Source organism: Nematolebias whitei, chromosome 11 (assembly GCF_014905685.2).
Source record: "Nematolebias whitei isolate Nwh7 chromosome 11, NemWhi1, whole genome shotgun sequence".
Lineage (NCBI taxonomy): Eukaryota > Metazoa > Chordata > Actinopteri > Cyprinodontiformes > Rivulidae > Nematolebias > Nematolebias whitei.
This window is the reverse complement of record NC_056508.1, coordinates 36,869,961-36,888,177: the sequence shown is the minus strand read 5'-3', so window position 1 is coordinate 36,888,177 and position 18,217 is coordinate 36,869,961. Positions and strand designations below refer to the sequence as shown.

Here is an 18,217-nt window from a genome sequence, read left to right as displayed (position 1 = left end):
CTCGGCTCTTTGGTCTCTGCTGGGCAAAGCTTGCAGAAACAACAGGAAGCCACCTCTCCATCTTCCTAATACCAGCAGGAAGAACCATCAAGGTGCAGTGTGCTCTGTAAGGCAGGGCCTTGAGACGTGGAATGTCCTAAAAACTATGCATTTAAAAAAAGAAAAATGACAAAGATGGCACAGAAACTGTGGAAATTAAACTTGAAACATTTGAACAAACTGTAAAAAGCCATATGGATGTACAAAACTTGTGAGCAATGATGACCTCAGAGGTTTGCATGAATTTAGTTACACATTGGCAGTGGTTACTATAGCTGTGAAGACTTTGATACTCCTCTGATTTAATCCTTCTAACATGACAAAACCTTTACAATGTTTCATTAAAGCTCAAACTTTTGCATAAAAAAGTGTGTGATGGGCAGCACGGTGGCGCAACTGGTAGAGCTGCTGCCTCTCAGCGAGCAGGTCCTTGATTCAAATCCCAGTCCAGGGGCCTTTCTGGGTGGAGTGTGCATGTTCTCTCCGTGCATGCGTGGGTTTTCTCCAGGTACTCCGGTTTCCTCCCACAGACCAAAAACATGCATGTTAGGCTGATTGGTTACTCTAAATTGTCCCTAGGTGTGAGTGAGAGAGTGAATGGTTGTTTGTCTCGTTTGTTTCTATGTGTCCCTGTGATGGACTTGCGACCCGTCTAGGGTGTACCCCGCCCCTCGCACAGTGATTGCTGGACATGGGCACCGGCGACCCCCGTGACCCAAAATGGAACAAGCGGGTCAAGATAATGGATGGATGGAAGTGTATGATGTGGTTTACTGAAAAGTGTCCAAGAGAGATTGTGGTTCATCAGTGAACGTTGTTGCAAACAGCAGCTTCTGGTGTCCTCCTCGGCTTATTTTCACAGAAACCAACGGGATTCAGTTTGCAGCAAAAGTTACAAACTGGTAACACAGAACTACCATACCATAGCAAAGCTATCTTAGGAATTACGTCATGATTTTTTCTTCACTATCAGCACCGATATCCACAAACTTTTCTCATTGAATTGCTTCTTTTTGTCACCTGTGATAGGAATCCCATGGCTTGGGATGTTGGCAGATCATGGCAGATCATAAAACCTTCTGAGGTCACTGTAAAAATAAACTTTATTTATTGCATTAGAACTTGTGTTTTTATTAAAGAAAAAAAAACATTAATGATGTTTCCACAGCGTGTGACTGTGACAAAGAAGCGCCAAAGAAACCAGTTTTTCTGCAGTGAAACCATTTATTTACCAAGTTCATGTGAATATGAAGTGTTGTAGATGAACAGATGCTGAGATATATTCATCAATTAAAACGGATTCTTCATCTTTCTGGACTGAATATAAACGTGCATTGAATTTAATGAAATGTAACGTGAGACGTTCTTTATCTTTGACCCATCAAAATGAATGTGGCCATTTATTTACAGAATCAAAGTTTAACATCAAACATTTACTTTAATTTGGCAGGATATGAAAATAATGACATAGTCAATCAGCTTTACAACCAGGAAAACCCTACGGCCATGATTTTCCGTTGCTTCACCACAAACATTAATGAAAACATCTGGATTAATTTTCTAGCAGAAAGGAGAGTTTAAAGATGGAAAATTGAGATTTATCTTACAGAGAGATGTGTGAGGGAATTTGTCTGTTTTAACCAGAACGTGCACGCTCCTTCGGAAATCAGCTTGTCCCAACAGTACACTTTTGGTGAAGGTCGACTTTTACCTTTTCGGAAGATAGATCAGTTCCGGCGTGGAGTCTCACTTCCAACCACTGTTCAGCGTCTCAGTGAGAACAGCTAAATACCTCGAGAGTCGTGCGAGGTTATCCAAACAGAAGTTATAATTCCCAAAATCGTCTCTGGTTCAGCTTGATTGGTTTAACAGCATCCTGAATGCCCGCGTTCTGCATTCAGGAACTCCCAAACTCTCTGCATTCTGGATTCCAAAACTCCTGAACTCTCACTCCATCTTCAAGACAGAGCTTACAGCAGCTTCAAGACTGAGCTGAACTCTCTGTGAACTCCAAGAACTCTTCTGAACTCTCCTGGTGAACTGAGAAGTGCCACATTTAAATGGGCTCTACTTCCGGTTCATTTGAGAGCTTTTTGATTGGTCGATGGACCAGAACAGAGGTGTGGTTTGTGATGTAAGGTGTTATGGAAAGTCAAGGATTGTTTAAGAACAGACAGAAAGATATCATGGAAAAACCAGTCTTAGTGGCGTCTCTACTCAGGTATCTTGCTGTAAAAGTTAAACATGACATTTCTTTTCAGTAAACTTTTTAGTTGACCGAAACCTGAACTCTAACACACTTACAAATTTGCTCACTTCAAAGCAGACGATCAAAAATTGAATCATTACTCTGTAATGTACTCTAACTTGATTTCACTTTGAATTGAGGAATAAAAATCATTACTACTGTTTAAGTAAATAAAAATGAGTAGTTCACTTCAACATGTAAACATTGTTTGAACTAACACAATTTGATTATCAAAACATTTGTAAAATAGTAATGATCATAGAGAATTGTCTTTTCCACTTGATTAATTCAAGAAAGAAAGTCTCAGGATGGGTCAAACTGTATTTCTGGATTCAAATCAATGAAATGACAGTTTCTGTCTATCTGGTCAGTTTTGACATCAGGCCTAGTCCACTACAGTGTCAAGTCATTCTCTGTAATAGTTTGTTCTTATTTATTGTTTTGGTCGTTCAGTAACTACAGATTATTTTTTCCAAATGGATGGTTTTTCATATGTTTTTTTTAAATATTGCCAAATCAGTGCTTGAAATTTGTGGTTGACAGTTGTTCTGGTCTAAGAAGTGAAACTGAATAACTCAGATGTTTGAGATTTAGTAAAAAAAACAACAAAAAAATCTCATGAAGTAGGCCTTTCAAAACTAATTTAGAACAAAAATTTCTGACGCGCCTCTCTTCCTGTCTCAACCGTCTTGGGATCAGCTTTTTTTTTTTCTGTGCAGTTCTCTGAAAATAGACGGAGAGAGGAAATGACCGGAGGAAATTCCAGCTGTTCAGTGTTTATAAAACCACAGAGGCTCCTTCTTTCTAAAATTACAAAAATAAGTTAGTTTGCTTTCATCAGAAGCAGGTGTTTATGGCACATGTAAATATTTACAGGCTACATTTTTTAATTCTAATTAGGGTAGGATGTTTTACACATTTCCATTCATCACTTATCCACAATACAAACCAAATCCCAGCTGTCAGAAATCAAAACAGAGAAACATGTTTGTGTTGCTGAAAATATTTGGCTTTTAGTGTTGTGCAATATGCTGACACTTTAATGCCACACATAGATGATGTAAATTTCCCTAAATGCAGAAAAAAAAAACCTCTTGGCTCTAAGATGGATTTGTTGACAAAATGATATACAAACAAACAAACAAACAAACAAACACATAAATGACTGTACTCTTCCTGAAAATTAAAACATATTAGACAAAGTGGCTACTGTGAAAGTATTGCTACTGATAAACATCACCTTCACTTTAAGATTTCATAGTTAATTTTTTGTTTAATTTTATTTTAAATGTATTTTCATATATATTTTTGGATGAAATAAGCCTCATTAGCTCAATAAAATTACTTCCAAATGAATAAACCTGCTGATAAATGCAAAAAAATAAAAATATTTTATAAGGTTTTTTTTTCGATTATCAAAGATTAGATTATTAACATGCAACAAAATGACTCAAAACACATATAACCTGTACAAAAAATAAATGGTTTATTACTATGACATTTATCAATAATTGCCACTTTTCCAATGAATATATTTCCTTTTCCACCATACATTAACATTCAGCATCTGTTTATACACCAGCCACCAGTTATGGATACATCAGATGCTTTAAATATCCAAAAATTAAAACTGCCATAAACATGATTTGGATTGTTATAAAATTATTTAATAAAATTTACATATACCAATCACAAATATAAAAAAGTATGACATTTCAAATGGGTGGGATTTTATTACCATATAAAAATGAGCAATGGGTTTATGTATTGTTTTTGCACTATTAGTGCTTAGAATATTCTTAGTTTAGCATATTTCTTAGTTCATATCTTAGATCTTATTACTGTTGTTCTTTACAATTTATACTTTTGTTGGATGTAACTGGGATCCTGTGTCCATCACATGTACCACATGAGATGAGAATGTCAATAAAGAACCTTGACTTGAATATGTTAATATAGTGCACATGAATATATAACAGTGTACAGAAATGACCAGTGATGGATGCAAACATAATAAATGGTTTACGTCACAGTTTAGGAGGCTGATGTGAGAGGCAAACAGCCTGGTGGTTAATAATCTGTGAATCCTGGCATTGGGAAGGGCCTGGCGAATCACTCCACCTGCTGGTGGAGCTCTGCAATGTGTGCCACCCAGTCTGGGTCCTTCAGCAAGAAGGACTTAAAGGAGGCCAAGTTTCCTGATGGGAGCAAACATGCAGACAAACAAACATCACGTCACAATGATTTGCCTTCCAACCCCAAATTATTCTGTCACTTTTACTGGACACCCAGTAGGTTTAAATAAAACAAAGAACCGAACAATGAAACCATCTCACCAGTTTGTTTTTTTTACGTCCAGCAGAATCTTAACGCCTTCGTCAATGAAGTCCACAACCTTTTCAAAGACTGCCGAGAAGTCAGAGCTGGAGTTCCTGCATGGAACAAATAAATCGATCAGAACAAACAATTTAAAACAACAGAGGAGAGACAGTCGAGAGTCCAGTATCCCACAGATAAAGAGTGAAAGGCACCATCTTTGCATCGTCTTGCCTCTAAATGTATAAAACTTTCACATTTTTACTTTTCTGCTGTTGTTTTTACCAAGTCAGAGTCCTCCTGGTGTGAATGTGCTCTTGTCTCCAGGCCAAGCGTTCTTGTTGGCTGTGATGGACACAAACTCCAGGCACCTCTCTGCTCGAGCTCCATCTATCTCATGAGGTCGAAGGTCAACCAAAACCAGGTGATTGTCTGTTCCACCTCAAAGGAAGAGGAGGGAGATGAAGCATTTTGTTGGCAGTATTCTTCTCTCAAACCTTCGTGCTGACGCCATGAAAAAGTGTTTCTTTAAAAGGTCAAAATTTAGACTTTCAGCTGCGGTTAGAGTTAAGTGAACTAATCTAAATTCATAAAAACAGAATGCAAAACAGATTGAAGTGACGAGAACAAAACATTGCATCAGATATTTGAGAGGCATGCGCAGTAGAGGCACTGAAGGTAGAGGTTTTTTCATGTTCCTAATTAATTGATCAAAATGGGATCCTTTTTGGTAAATCCTAACATAAAAAACCCCACCTGACACCAAGGTGTAGCCTTTATTCAGCAGAACATTAACCATGGCTTTGGTGTTCAGCAGCACTGGAGCAATGTGCTGTTTGGACATGGGAGTGGAGGCCTGCAGATCCTACATGAAGGAGGAACTCCACCTCAGAATATTTCAGATGATAATCACAGTAGTCGTTGAATACACAAATTCAGTTGGTTCTGAGGATATTTTTCTTTCTCTTATAAGATTTTGCTGGATATTATTGAATATTGGTAAAAAAAAAAAACTAAAAAAAACCAACAATCCTGTTTGAGAGCAACGGCTACCCCAGCAATGGTGTGGTTGTGCGGTCCTCCTTGAAGTGATGGAAACACGGCAAAGTTCACCCTGTCTTGGAGAGGTCATGTAGCATCTCCGGGCTGTTTGCTTCCACGGGTCGCACACCTTTCTGTTAAAAAACGAGGCCAGCTCTGCAGATTGAAAGGAAGTGTGACAAGATCAAACCACACATTGCAGCTAAACCAATGGTTGCACAGCTGTCAATAAAAATGTTAATTTTTATGCTATGTGTGGATTTTACAAACACTAAACAGCCATATGTTTTATTCTATATCTGTACATGCACCTTGCTCCCCTGCATGGACTTATGGGTAGTGGAGGTGATCAAGTCACCATGTTCAAATGGGAATAGCTCCAGCTGCTGCCAGGCCACTGATATGAGCCATGTCTGCCAGCAGGTACACATTCAGCTCCTTAAACAGCGGAAACACACACAGACAGGCTCACTTAAACACTGTTTAAATACTCTATTATTGTACCTTTTCCTTTGTTTTGTTAGGACAGCTTATAGGTGCTTTAGTGAACTAATGTAAAATGTGAACATGTGAATGAACCTTTTTCATTCAGTCAGTGAGGCGAGCATAGGCGCTGGTTCCTGCAACGATCAGTTTGGGTCTGAAGAGGCGAGACATCTTTAACTGGTCGTAGTCAGTCAGACCAGATTGAGACTGGAAAAAATACAGAAAGAGAAAGACAACAGTGTTAGTCTAATTTGTGTCAAACATTACTTACCAGAGTAGTTTTGACAAGTTTGGTTTGGATCATTACTTAGCTTGGCAAACTAACATTCAGCTTGTAAATCATGGACTCAAAATAAATGGAAGTGGCTTGGAGTGGCATGGAGGTCTGTCTTGTAGCCGTGGGTTAGGTGAAATATGGCAGAAAACAAAATGCTAATTAACAAAGAATATGCTGCTGTAAGTTGAGCAGGTGCATTCTTTTAATGTTTTTCAGCTATTTATAGCCACCAAAATAAATCTTTATGTAATATCAATACAACCTGTATTAAATTTATGGCTAACCTACTGTACTTATTGTTGCTGTCCCCTTCACTGAGATAATACAGTATGTCTTCATGGCTGTGGATTCTTTTAGCATATTAAAAGCTTCCTTGTTACATTTAGGAGTCTTGCTGGATTGGATGGGATTGGAAATGGATATCAGATCAGGGACTTGTCTGCAATAATGAGGAATTTGATCTGGTTGTTTGTGGTGAAGAAGCCAAAGCTCCTGATATACTGGCCTGTCTACATTTCACGCCTCACTCTGGAGGTTTACTCAGGCATGCCCCACTTGGAGGACACCCTGGGGCAGACTCAGAATTTGCAAGAGCAATTATGTACCTTCTTTGGCTCCAGAAGGCCTTGGGTTCCTCCACTAGGGCTGCAAAGTGTCCTTGGTGAAAGGGATGTCTAAGTTTACCTCCTGAACCCGTTGGCTCAGTGACTTAACCATGAGGAGATTTGCTAAACAACCAAAGCAATCTACTGAGAGGCAATCTACAGGGTCTGCTACAGCTGGCTTCTTACACAACAATCTTAAGGAGCTCATTCTTCACAGATAATCGCTGTTTTAGAAGCAAAATAAATACCTACTCAATGTTAGGTCATGATGTTGTGGATGACTGCTTCATCCAATCATCTTTGAAATACTGAAAAGTTAATTCTCTGAGAATCTTGATGTTAAAATTAAAATACGTGCATTTATCACCAGTTCACCAAGTGCTGAGTTGTAAACATCCTGAAAAGTGGCTAAATCTAGAAAAAAAAAAACACTCTCAAAAAACAGTCACTACTCATATGAAGTGCTTTATGTAACACCCATAAACTTCATACAGTGTCTGGAAGTAAAGCTAAAGCTACACATTTTGTTTTTTTCTTTCAATGAAACATTGTAGCTGTGGTTTTGTCCCTGATGTCTTGTTTATGTCTGTTTCCCCTGATCCTCTGTTTTATAGGGTTTCGATTTCTCTAGTATCCAGCCCCATCTTGTGTCGTGCTCATGTCTTGTATCCTTTCTCCTTCTCTGGCATCTGTGATTACTCGAAGGTGTCACCACTTGGTCTAATTGGTATTTCCTTTATATAAGTATGTGTTTCTGTGTTAGTCCTTGTCCTGGCGTTGTTTATCTGTTCACTGGTGATGACATGTCTGTATCGTGAGTACCCCCTGTCCATTCTATATTTTGTTTTACTGCCATGTCTGCTCTTTTGTTCTGTTAATACATTCTTTATTTTACATATTTCCGAGTCCTCGCCTGCTTGCCTGCACCACTGGGTTCACCAGCACCAGTCGTTTGTGACAAAGTTTCTCTCAGAGTCCAAAAGCTTTCACATTAATCCCACTGTTAGATTTTCAAAAATGGCATTCATTGTAAAGAGGAAAAGGTTTGAACAACAAAAACAAAACAAAAGTGTGTTTTCTTGTTACATTTACAGCAGACAATGCAGCAGGATAATATTTACATGATAACGCTCATCACAAACCATGACACTCAGTTAAATAAAAACAAATCTATGAAATTTCCTCCAGAGGATTTCAAAACCTGCTTATTGCTTTTATTGATTCAGCAGCTATTGTTACATTTTTAATAAAGATACCTTATTTACTCACTGTCCACCATCAGACAGATCCAGGCCCATGATGCAGTCATGAGGCTGCAGCACTGATGGGTAGGTTGCGAAGTTAGCTGGAGATCCAGAGTACAGCTACACATTGACGCTCCACAGGTTTGGATCCATACAAAAGGTGGTGAGCGCTCACCTCTGACAGAACAGCTCAATCTGGTCAATGATGTCAGCACCTCCATAGTATCTGAGAAGTTCACAAACATTGAGCAAGACTTGACTGTTTTATAGTGAGCAGAACCTTTTATATTGCATCAATTCTTACTGAGTTGTTGCAATTTAGTTGTGTTGGATTAGTGAAATTGCAGATTTAGCATTCACACTATTGTTTTCCTTCTTTATTTTTCTGACTTCTGCATATTTTTTGTTAAATTATTTCTTATAAAACATTCAGCTGATGGTTGCTGCCAATTCCCAACTAAAGCAAATATAACTTGGACTAAAACATTTGCTCAGTTGACTGTACCAAAGAAGAGCACATATCCTTGTATTGTACCGCACATATGGTATACTACCGTATTTGCTGGCATATAAGTCGCACCTTTTTGCATAAATTTGCATGTCCTGCAACTTATACACCAAAGCGACTAATATACATTTTCCCCCATATTTATAATCCAATTTTTAGCTGAGATCTGATTATTTAATTCATTCTGACATGAAAAAAAAAAATTAAACACTACCATTTGCAGCCACTAGAGGGCCCTTGAGAAGCATGGCAAGCCAAGTGTCTCATTAATAAGTAAAAGTGGCTATTAATGAGACACTTGGCTTGCCATTCAAGCAACCTTCATCTTGTTCCAGAACTTCAGGAGCAAACGTCAAATCAGATGCATTTCACTGCACTGCCCAGGCAAAAGGCAGCTGATTTGACCGTTAAAGTGCATTTATTAAGGAAAGTTCAACTGAAACACACATTTGCTATAATTTCAAGCAAACAAATAATTGTTTTTAAGTGATAATCTTGTTAAATTCTTGTTAAAGTCCTCCCGTGCATGCTTCTGTGGCTGCCATTTTGCAGCCAATCGATTTTTGGCACACTATCTCACATTTCTGGTTGGTTAGTGGCGATGCATAACAAACCCGATGCATCAGCAGTGATGCATAATAGATACGACTTATACAGCGAAGTAACTAATTTATGCTTTTTTTCCCATTTTATTAGACTTTTTTGGACTGATGCAACTTATAGGGCGGTGTGACGTGTACGGCAGCAAGTACGGTATATTAGTTTATGATGTAATTATCATTTTATGGCATATTTTTGTACCATTTCTTGTGCAGCTGTGTTGCATCATATTGCACAATGGTGTGTCAAGTTTACCGAAATTTATTTTACTGAATGACATCATCCACAACCTTCAGGTCCACACCGAGAGTTTAAATTTGCAAATCAATTCAATTTCACAAAACCCTGATAAAAATACCTTCAGTGATTATTTTAGATTGACTGAGCTCCCTTCATGTGTGCACCTTTGCCCAGGGTGTCCCTCAGAGTATTATTGTTCAGACAGGAGCCCTGTGCCTCCAAAGCAGCTCGGCTGCAGAAGTTCTGACAAGATAAACAAGCGCACTGTCACGAGCTGCACATAGAAAACAAAACCAGATCATTGTCACGTTCTAAAAATAGTCTTTGTTTACCCAGAAAGGCTGAACAAAGAGAATGGACTACACTATGAATATGAGCTTGGATTCACCTCTCATGCAAAACCCAGTTGAAACAATCACATTACAAACCAAGTGAGTTGCTGTGATAGAGAAGATCACTAAAAAGGGTTTATATAATTTGTATAAATGTAATAAAAGACTGACTGGTTTTCTATAACTGCAGAGGGAGAGAAAACAGAAAAGAACTGAATGCAAATGAATTCTTTTCTGGTGTCAGTTTCATTTTTTTCCCTCCTACTTTCACTTCAGCTCATATTTCCTCAGACTCTTCCTCTGTATCGTCTTCCCCCCAAGTCTCGTTATTATACTCAACCTGTCACTGCTTGGGGATCACTCAATCATTCTAGTGAGGTTTAAATCTAGTCCCCGACAGAAAACTCCATCCTGACACAACACACACACACACACGACTGCCCCTCCTCCCCCATCTCAACTCAGAATGTGGAGATGAATGAAAGACATCACTGAGGAAAGTAATAGGTTAATTTGACAACGTTCTTGTAGAAAAAACAAGACCCCTCTGGGAGAGGAACTGCAGTGGAAAATGACAGCACTTGAAGATAAAAATCTTTCAGAACATGTGACTGATGGAGCTGCAGATTTATAATTGTGGAAGAATTATAACAGTGAACTCTTTTTCCCCACAGCTGAGATCACATCGGTGATTTTCAAAAACTGCAATCCAAAGAAACTTCAGAAAACAGTTCAGTCCTAGAGACACAAACTCTGTTGAATTGTGCTTTCAGTGCTGCAGAAGAACTCTGCAGAAAAACTTGTGTTTTCTATCTTCCAGTCCAAAATACATATATTTTTCTTTTTTAATTCACAACCAAATTTAAAGCTTACCGAGAAATGACCCAAATTAAAACCATACTGACAGTTAAATATTTAATCCATTGCACAGATTGTTTGCAGAGTGATAAACTGCTGTTTGTTGTTTTGTTTGAGCTATACAATTTGAAACGAGTGATCAGAAATAAAATCTGCTTGATAGACTAAAATTTATGTTCTAGTTTAAGGTGAGTGGTAAGAAAAGGTGGACCCAAAAGCACAAAAGCTGGTGGGTCGGTGAAAAAGGAAAAATATTGTTTTATATCAATCAAATCACAATTTGTATGACAAAACTGGAACAAATTCATTGCTTTTAAGAATGGTCAGACAAGAGGACAGAGCAAACTGGAGCATTTGATCAACTGGTTAATAAAGATGGAAGTCAGGAGTGAAACAAAAGTAAAAAAACACTATGACCTTAGTGAGTTACGTAGGTCTTCTAAATAAAACTGACAGAAACCGTGGTTGTACTTTGTAAACTAAACTAGACACCTTTTTACAAAAACCAAAATGAAACCATAAAAACTTAAAACAAAGAGAAAATCCTGCCTAAAAAACTAAATAAAATGAAAACCCACACAAAGGTGGAGAAAACTCCCTCAGAAACCATAACAGATTAATGATTTTCTAAATGCGGCTCAGTGTTCACCAGTCAGAACCAGCTGATTTTACACACACAGAGTCAAAGTACAGAGCAAATATTTAAACAAACATATTTGAGTTTTTGCTACAAACTGATGATTGTTACAATTAACATGAAACCTGAAGAGGAAGCTGCAAATTTATTAAAATTTAATAGAAGGAAAATCTACTCAACAGGCTATAATAGAATAGAATTTCAGTTTAGATTATTTTTAACCTTTTTTCTGGATTTACCTTGACCTGGATGACTGAGAATCTTCACCAGCATGTTTATTACAATTTATTATTTTTTCATGCTCACATAATGATGCTTTCATCGTTGTATGGTCTTAAACTTTAGATTTATCAATGCTTTGGTGTCATTTCCTGACTCAGGTCACTGTCTTTTAAAAATCCCAACACCTCTGTGTATTTGTCATTTAGATTTTCAAAGACTGTTTATTTGTGTTATTGGACATCCTGCCTTTGCAGCAACGTTGTCCATTTTTTAGGAAAAAAACTTTATTTTTACTGTCACCCGTACATCTTTGTGTGATGGGCCAAATTAACCCTTGCTTAAATTAAATCCAGGCATAGTCTGGCCCATGCCAGAGTATACCCAGCCAGGAGGATAAACTATTCTAGGCCAAACTGTTTATGGGGATGTATAACTGCCCAAGTTAGACTATGCCACCTCTAGGCTAGAATATAACCATCTGGCTTGAGATTACCAAATTTTGAGTTTTCAGTTTTAAGCTTTCTCCCTTAACTTACCCGATAAAGCTGAACCCCCAATACAATGTTGCAAAAGTAAGTAATTCTTGTGTATATGACTCAACAGTGCTGATATCATGGGGATATAATCTGGCCTGAGGAGTATAAATAGTCCTAGACTCCAATATATCTGGGGTATAATCTAGTCTAGGACCCTTTAACTCCAGGTATAGTCCAGATTGGACCTATACTATGACCTGTTACTCCAGCTTACATTTAAATCCTTCACTCTTGACCACCACATATCAGATCATGCTCCTTCCTGTCTTTTTTTTAACGTGTTTTAATTTTTTTTCTTGTCAGTCTCACCTCTGATGTGATGAGCTCATGTCTTCGACACCGTCTGTCTTTCTCCTGCTGCAGGAGGTTACACATTTCTGGGTCTTCCTGGGAAAGTTCTCCTGCCCCGTCCATCCGCCTCCGCTGCAGAGGCTTCATCTGGGTAACTCAGAGGTGATCTGACCCTCTCTTCCTAAAGATCTGAACCTCTGAGGAAGAGGGAGCTGTATCATGGGGGAGAGCATGAACACAGGGATCAGAAAAAAAGTCATTATGAGTCTAAAACATTTTAACACAAAAATATGTGAAAAATCCAGTATAATGTTGTAATATAATTTTATTTCTTCTTCATAATAATTAAAAAAAAAAGTTATTTTTGATGTTTTGTATCGCTTAAAGACAGATTTAAAAAAAATCTTGGATTTTTCATTTTTGTTGTTGTTATCTGAGATTGCTCCTTTGGTGTCTTTTGAAACCATCTTGAAGAACTGAACTCGAGTGAGAGGGAAAGAAGAAAACACTCCTATCATCCAAAATTACTGACACTTTTCAGCAAAGGCTTTAGAAAAAAGGAGATAGAAAAAAAAAAGATAATGTGTCTTTTGATGTTTTAAACAAGCCATCAAATAAAAAGCAGTGCAACAAACAAACGTGATTCAGTGAAGCTGTTATGGAGAACATGGAAACTGCAGGAAGGCTGCTCAGGTGAGATTTGTCTCCGTCCAAACCTTCTAGCTGCATGACTCTTGTGTAACTGCAGGCTACTTTGGCCCAAAAGACACATTCAAATAGAAATATATGTTAATGGAAGTCTTCTTTCATCTTTTACGTTCATGACATTTACTGGAAAAAGATCCAGTACCACTTCTGGGTTAGCAGATGTTTAATTTTTTCTGCTTGTTCATGAATCTGTGCATGGCATCAAATTAAATTTCTTAACTCATCTGTCCTTCTTCAAACGGGAGCAGCCAAAAGAAAAACAACAAGTAACAACTATTGTTTTTATGTCAGATGTCCTTCCTGACACAACCACAGAACACTGAGCTACCACAGCCCTCTGTGTGGAGCAGAGAGCTGCTATCTAGGGCACCTGGGGGAGCAGATGATGGGGGTTAAGGGTCTTGCTCAAGGGCACATGGTGGGGTAAATGAGGGTGAAAGCAGGTGTGGGTGTTTCACCTTTCCCACCCACATTTTGATGTTTTTGGTCTGGGGAGTTGAACCGGTGACCTTCCAATTACAGGCCCACCTTCTCTAACCTCTGCACCACCACTCCCCCCAAATAAATCTATAAATTTCCATAAACCCATATTTTATTTACAGTGGAACACATAATAGACATTAAATGCTGAAACTAAGAAATTGTTCTGTATTTTTAATAAGATCATTTTGAATTTAATATGTGCAACACATCTAAAACAAAGTTAAAGCAGAGCCACGTTTTACACTGTGAAGCATCCCCTCTGCTTTTAACAACGGTCACGGTCTGTGTTTTTCTGTTCTATATTGTGCTGTAAAGTTAAGGAAACTAAATCGAGACAGCTTTGAGTCACTCGCAACAACTCCGAGACTATATCTGTGTTTTCAGTGTGTTTATTGTACAGCACTTTGGTCGACACAAGTGGTTTTGAATGAGCTTTATAAATAAAGCTGATTTGATTTGATCTTTTCTAACCCTTGAATTGAAGTCTTGTCCAAGGCATAGTCTCAATCTTTTACAAAGCTTCAAAATTATTGGATGAATAATTGTTTTTAGTTTTGCTCAGAATTTAAAAATTAATCCAGCGCACACACATTTTAAAATCAGACAGTTCTGCAGGCAAGCTGGGATGACACGCTGGTCTAAGTTTGCAACAGTAAGTGAATAAACAGCTCGAACATGCAGGGAAAAAAATCCATAAAGTCATTTATTGCATCTGTATTTTATGAACTATTAAACAAAAGTACTTACCCATAATGCCTGCCAGAGAAAACATGTTGGTGACAGCGTGAAGTCTGAAATGAAAACCTCCTTGGTTCTAAGGGTGAATGTGAGATCCTACTGGAAGAGGGCCAGGGACATGCATACATTGTGTCACTGATAAAACAAGTAAAACGTCTGTTTTATCCCAGTCTTTAAAAAAAACATTCAAAAAGTAGCTACTTTAAAACTGCCAAAACATAAGTCCTTGAATAGGTAAAATACTTGCAATCAGTTTGTGTCGTTAATTTAAAAAAAAACATGTTTCTAAATATGTACAGGATTCTCTCTTGATGAAAAACTAAGAAATTAAAGAAATCGGTAATATATGTCGGTAAATTTTGAGTGAAACAGCTTCAGCAGAGTCAATTTATTGGAAAAAGTTTTAAAGTTGTTGATAATTAGGCTGACGAGAGCAGTTTCAGACACATGTGCTTTAAAACAAAAGGTTTGGGATAAAACTGCTCTCACTGTGTTCATTGTGGGTTTTAAAGATTTAAACTAAGTTGTCAGTCCTATTAAAAAAAGAGAGGCAGGGTTTAAATGTAAAAAGAATGTACAGTTTAAACAGTTTCAGAGCGTCGGAGCTCGTCATCCCAGGTGCTGCTGGTTTGGATCTGTCTGAAAGTTGTGATCTGGACAGACTTTCTGCACCAGCCTGTAGTCCGTGCCCGTGAAGGCGATGAAGATGCAGATAACCTTAAAGGGCTTGGCACAGATCCAGGCTGCTTGGGACTGTGTGTTTTCAGAATAGCAGGTCTGTCCCGGGTCATACATGCAGGGCTTGGTCTTCTTGGACCGGTTGGTTCTCTGGTACTCAATGCGGCAGTTGAGCTCAGTCACCATCATCACGTCCCGCTGGTATTTTTGATGTTCGGGGGGAGCGGAGCTGGTGGACTGAGGGGGGCTGGAGACCTGGGATGTCAAATTTGGGAACAGGACTGAGTTTTTGACCTGGCTGCTCTGAGCTGGACGGTCCAGAACCTCCCACCCTACAGCTTTGGACGGTGGGACGATGCTGACGGATATGTTCCCCAGACGGGATGAGTTGTGGCGGAAGTAGACGCTGAACGTTCCGTTGATGTGGTCTACAATTTTCCCCGTCACCAGGAGGCTGAACTTCATGGTTTTCACATTGAAGTAGAAGTCCCCCCAGCCCAGGATCTTCTTGGCCTTCGGGGAGCTTTTAGCAGGAACCTTAGATTTGGGAGGAGGTCGGTACAGGAACTGGTCGGGGGCTTGTGAGAAGTTCTGAGGCCAGCCGTAGGGACCGAGCGAGCCGTACATGGGGGTTTTGTGTTTGGTGGAAATGATCTGTAAGTCTTTGGAGACGTGTTTAACCTTCAAAGCTGCTCCGTCCGCATCTTCTCCTCCTGCTTCACCCTCCCGCCACCGTTCGCTCTTTAGGTCTAGAGCTTTGGATGACTCTTGCACCTGTACAGAAAAAAAGTCTAGATTATCAAACATGAGCTTCTCTTTGCAAACCAGACTTTCTTCAGTAAACAGAAAATATGTAAAGTCCAAAGAAAAACTACAAAAAAAACCCCCCGAAGAAGTGCTGATCATGTTCACTTCAAAAGACTTCAAATATGGCTGACTCCTTGGAAAATAATTTTAAGGAAACGAGGGACGGCTGAAGACTTATGCACATTAATGTGTACAGTCCAGTGTTTTACTCTCAACTGAAGGCAAAGGGGCTGCTGTTTGTGTGTATAAGTGTTCACCTGCATGTCTGTTAGCAAAACATCCCACGACCCACAGGTCGGATTTTAATGAAACTCTCAGAAAGTAATCGTAGAGAAAGTTTATAAATCAGTTCCTGTAGAATTCTGTGTCCTGAAAAGTTTTAGTGTAGGTTTTAGAAACAAACATCGTGCTGAATATATAATGCAACAGCAGGCAAACACATGCAAGTTGACTCGGTTGAAGATGAAAAAAAACACAAAGAGGCAATGCAACGCCTATTTACCTTACCACTATCAACTGCTACAGAGCTGGTGAAAGGCATTTAAACATCTTTAACTCCCAAAGTGGTGACGATTTCAAGAACTGCTACACGTGCTTCCTTCCTCCTCTTTTTGCCGCAGCAAACGCTGACTTTGCATAATAAATCAACTGAAAGTGACAGCAAGTATGAGACACAGCAGCCTTGACCACCAGTGTGACTACAAATGAAGGACACTTTCACTGTAGCTATTTCATACAGCGACAAATAATCGATTCCAAGAATTATTATTCAGTGTTTTGTTTCTAACAATGAGCTGGAATGGATGTCAGCCAGGATCAATAAGTTATCTCCTTCAGGCAAGGAGGCACGGTCAGATTAAAACTTCCAATAATAATTTTTAATTTGTCTCGTCGCCCTCAAACAGTCTCCCAGTCCCTCGTTAAATCTGTCAATCATTCGTTCAGGTGGCCTCGGTGACGGACTGAATCTACTGCTCGCTGCTCGGACACTTCAGGATCAATCAGGAACGCAGACGTTCAAAGTGTGAAACAAGTATTGAAAGTATTTGAGTGTTTTTTAAACATTGAACTGCTGCACTCAACATGTCTCGGCTTTATCGTGAAGATTCTTCTTCGTTCCCGCTCCTCTTCATCTTTTACTAAATAACCCTGTTTCTATTCCAACAAACTTTTGGACTGAATGATGAGGTCTTGTGCTGTTGTTGCGTTTCTTCATCTACATTCACATTCTCTTTCTTCTTGGAGTCAGTTTGAGGATAAATATATTTAGAGGGATTTATCTTCTTTGTCTGCTTCATCTCTTGTCTCAGGTTCTCTGAATCAATCTCACGTCGTGCACACACAAGCACACTAAGACAGTGGGCAACATTTTTTTTCCCAAAGGGCCACATCAAGACATTTAAAGCAATCAAAGAGCCGAATAAAGAATTGGAAAATAAATGTTCTTTAAGACAGATAATCTAGAAAACTTTTTTAGGCTTTTTTATTGTAGCATAGTTAGCATGCTTTATAAAACATGCATTTCCATATATTTTAGGATTATAAGGCATATTCTGTAAACGGGCTTTTGTGACACACGTTAGCTTAACATTTTGTTTATGTAGGCTTAACATGTTATACACGTTAGTTTAATATGTTACATGTTAGCTTAACAATACACATTAGCTTAACATGTTATACACATTAATTTAACATGTTATATGTGATAATTTAACATGTTATACACGTGTAGCGCGGTGGTGCAACTGGTAGAGCTGCTGCCTCTCAGCGAGCAGGTTACCCTGGTTCAAATTCCAGTCCGGGGGTCTTTCTGGGTGGAGTTTGCATGTTCTCTCCGTGCATGCGTGGGTTTTCTCTGCTTACTCCGGTTTCCTCCCATAGATCAAAAACATGCATGTTAGGCTGATTGCTAACTCTGAATTGTTCCTAGGTGTGTGAGAGAGAGTGAATGGTTGCTTGTCTTGTTTGTCTCTATGTGTCCCTTTAATGGACTGGAGACCTGTCCAGGGTGTCCCCGGCCTCTCGCACAGTGATGGCTAGACATGGGCACCAGTGACCCCCGCGACCCAGAAAGGAAGAAGTGGGTAAAAGATAATGGATGGATGGATGTTATACACATTGGCTAACATGATATACACATTAGCTTAACATGTTATAAACATTAAATTATCATGTTATACACATTATCTTGTACACGTTATCTTAACATGTTATACACATTATCTTAATATGTTATACACGCTATTTTAACATGTTATACATGTTAACTTATCATGTTATACACGTTATCTTAACATGTTATACACATTATCTTAACATGTTA

At 38.7% G+C, this 18,217-nt stretch overlaps 1 protein-coding gene and 1 pseudogene across 1 annotated transcript in view; both read right to left on the bottom strand.

Annotated features, from left to right (window-relative positions):
- Positions 1-4,357: 4,357 nt before the first annotated feature.
- On the bottom strand, positions 4,358-12,628 carry LOC119417302 (annotated as a pseudogene).
- A 2,390-nt stretch (positions 12,629-15,018) lies between these two features.
- Positions 15,019-18,217, bottom strand: part of LOC119417095 (neurexophilin-2-like) — a 7,662-nt gene continuing 4,463 nt past the window's right edge. The window contains exon 2 of the mRNA XM_037684304.1: positions 15,019-15,861. Within this exon, the coding sequence (XP_037540232.1) occupies positions 15,019-15,861 (843 nt within the window). The remainder of the gene's footprint in view (positions 15,862-18,217) is intronic.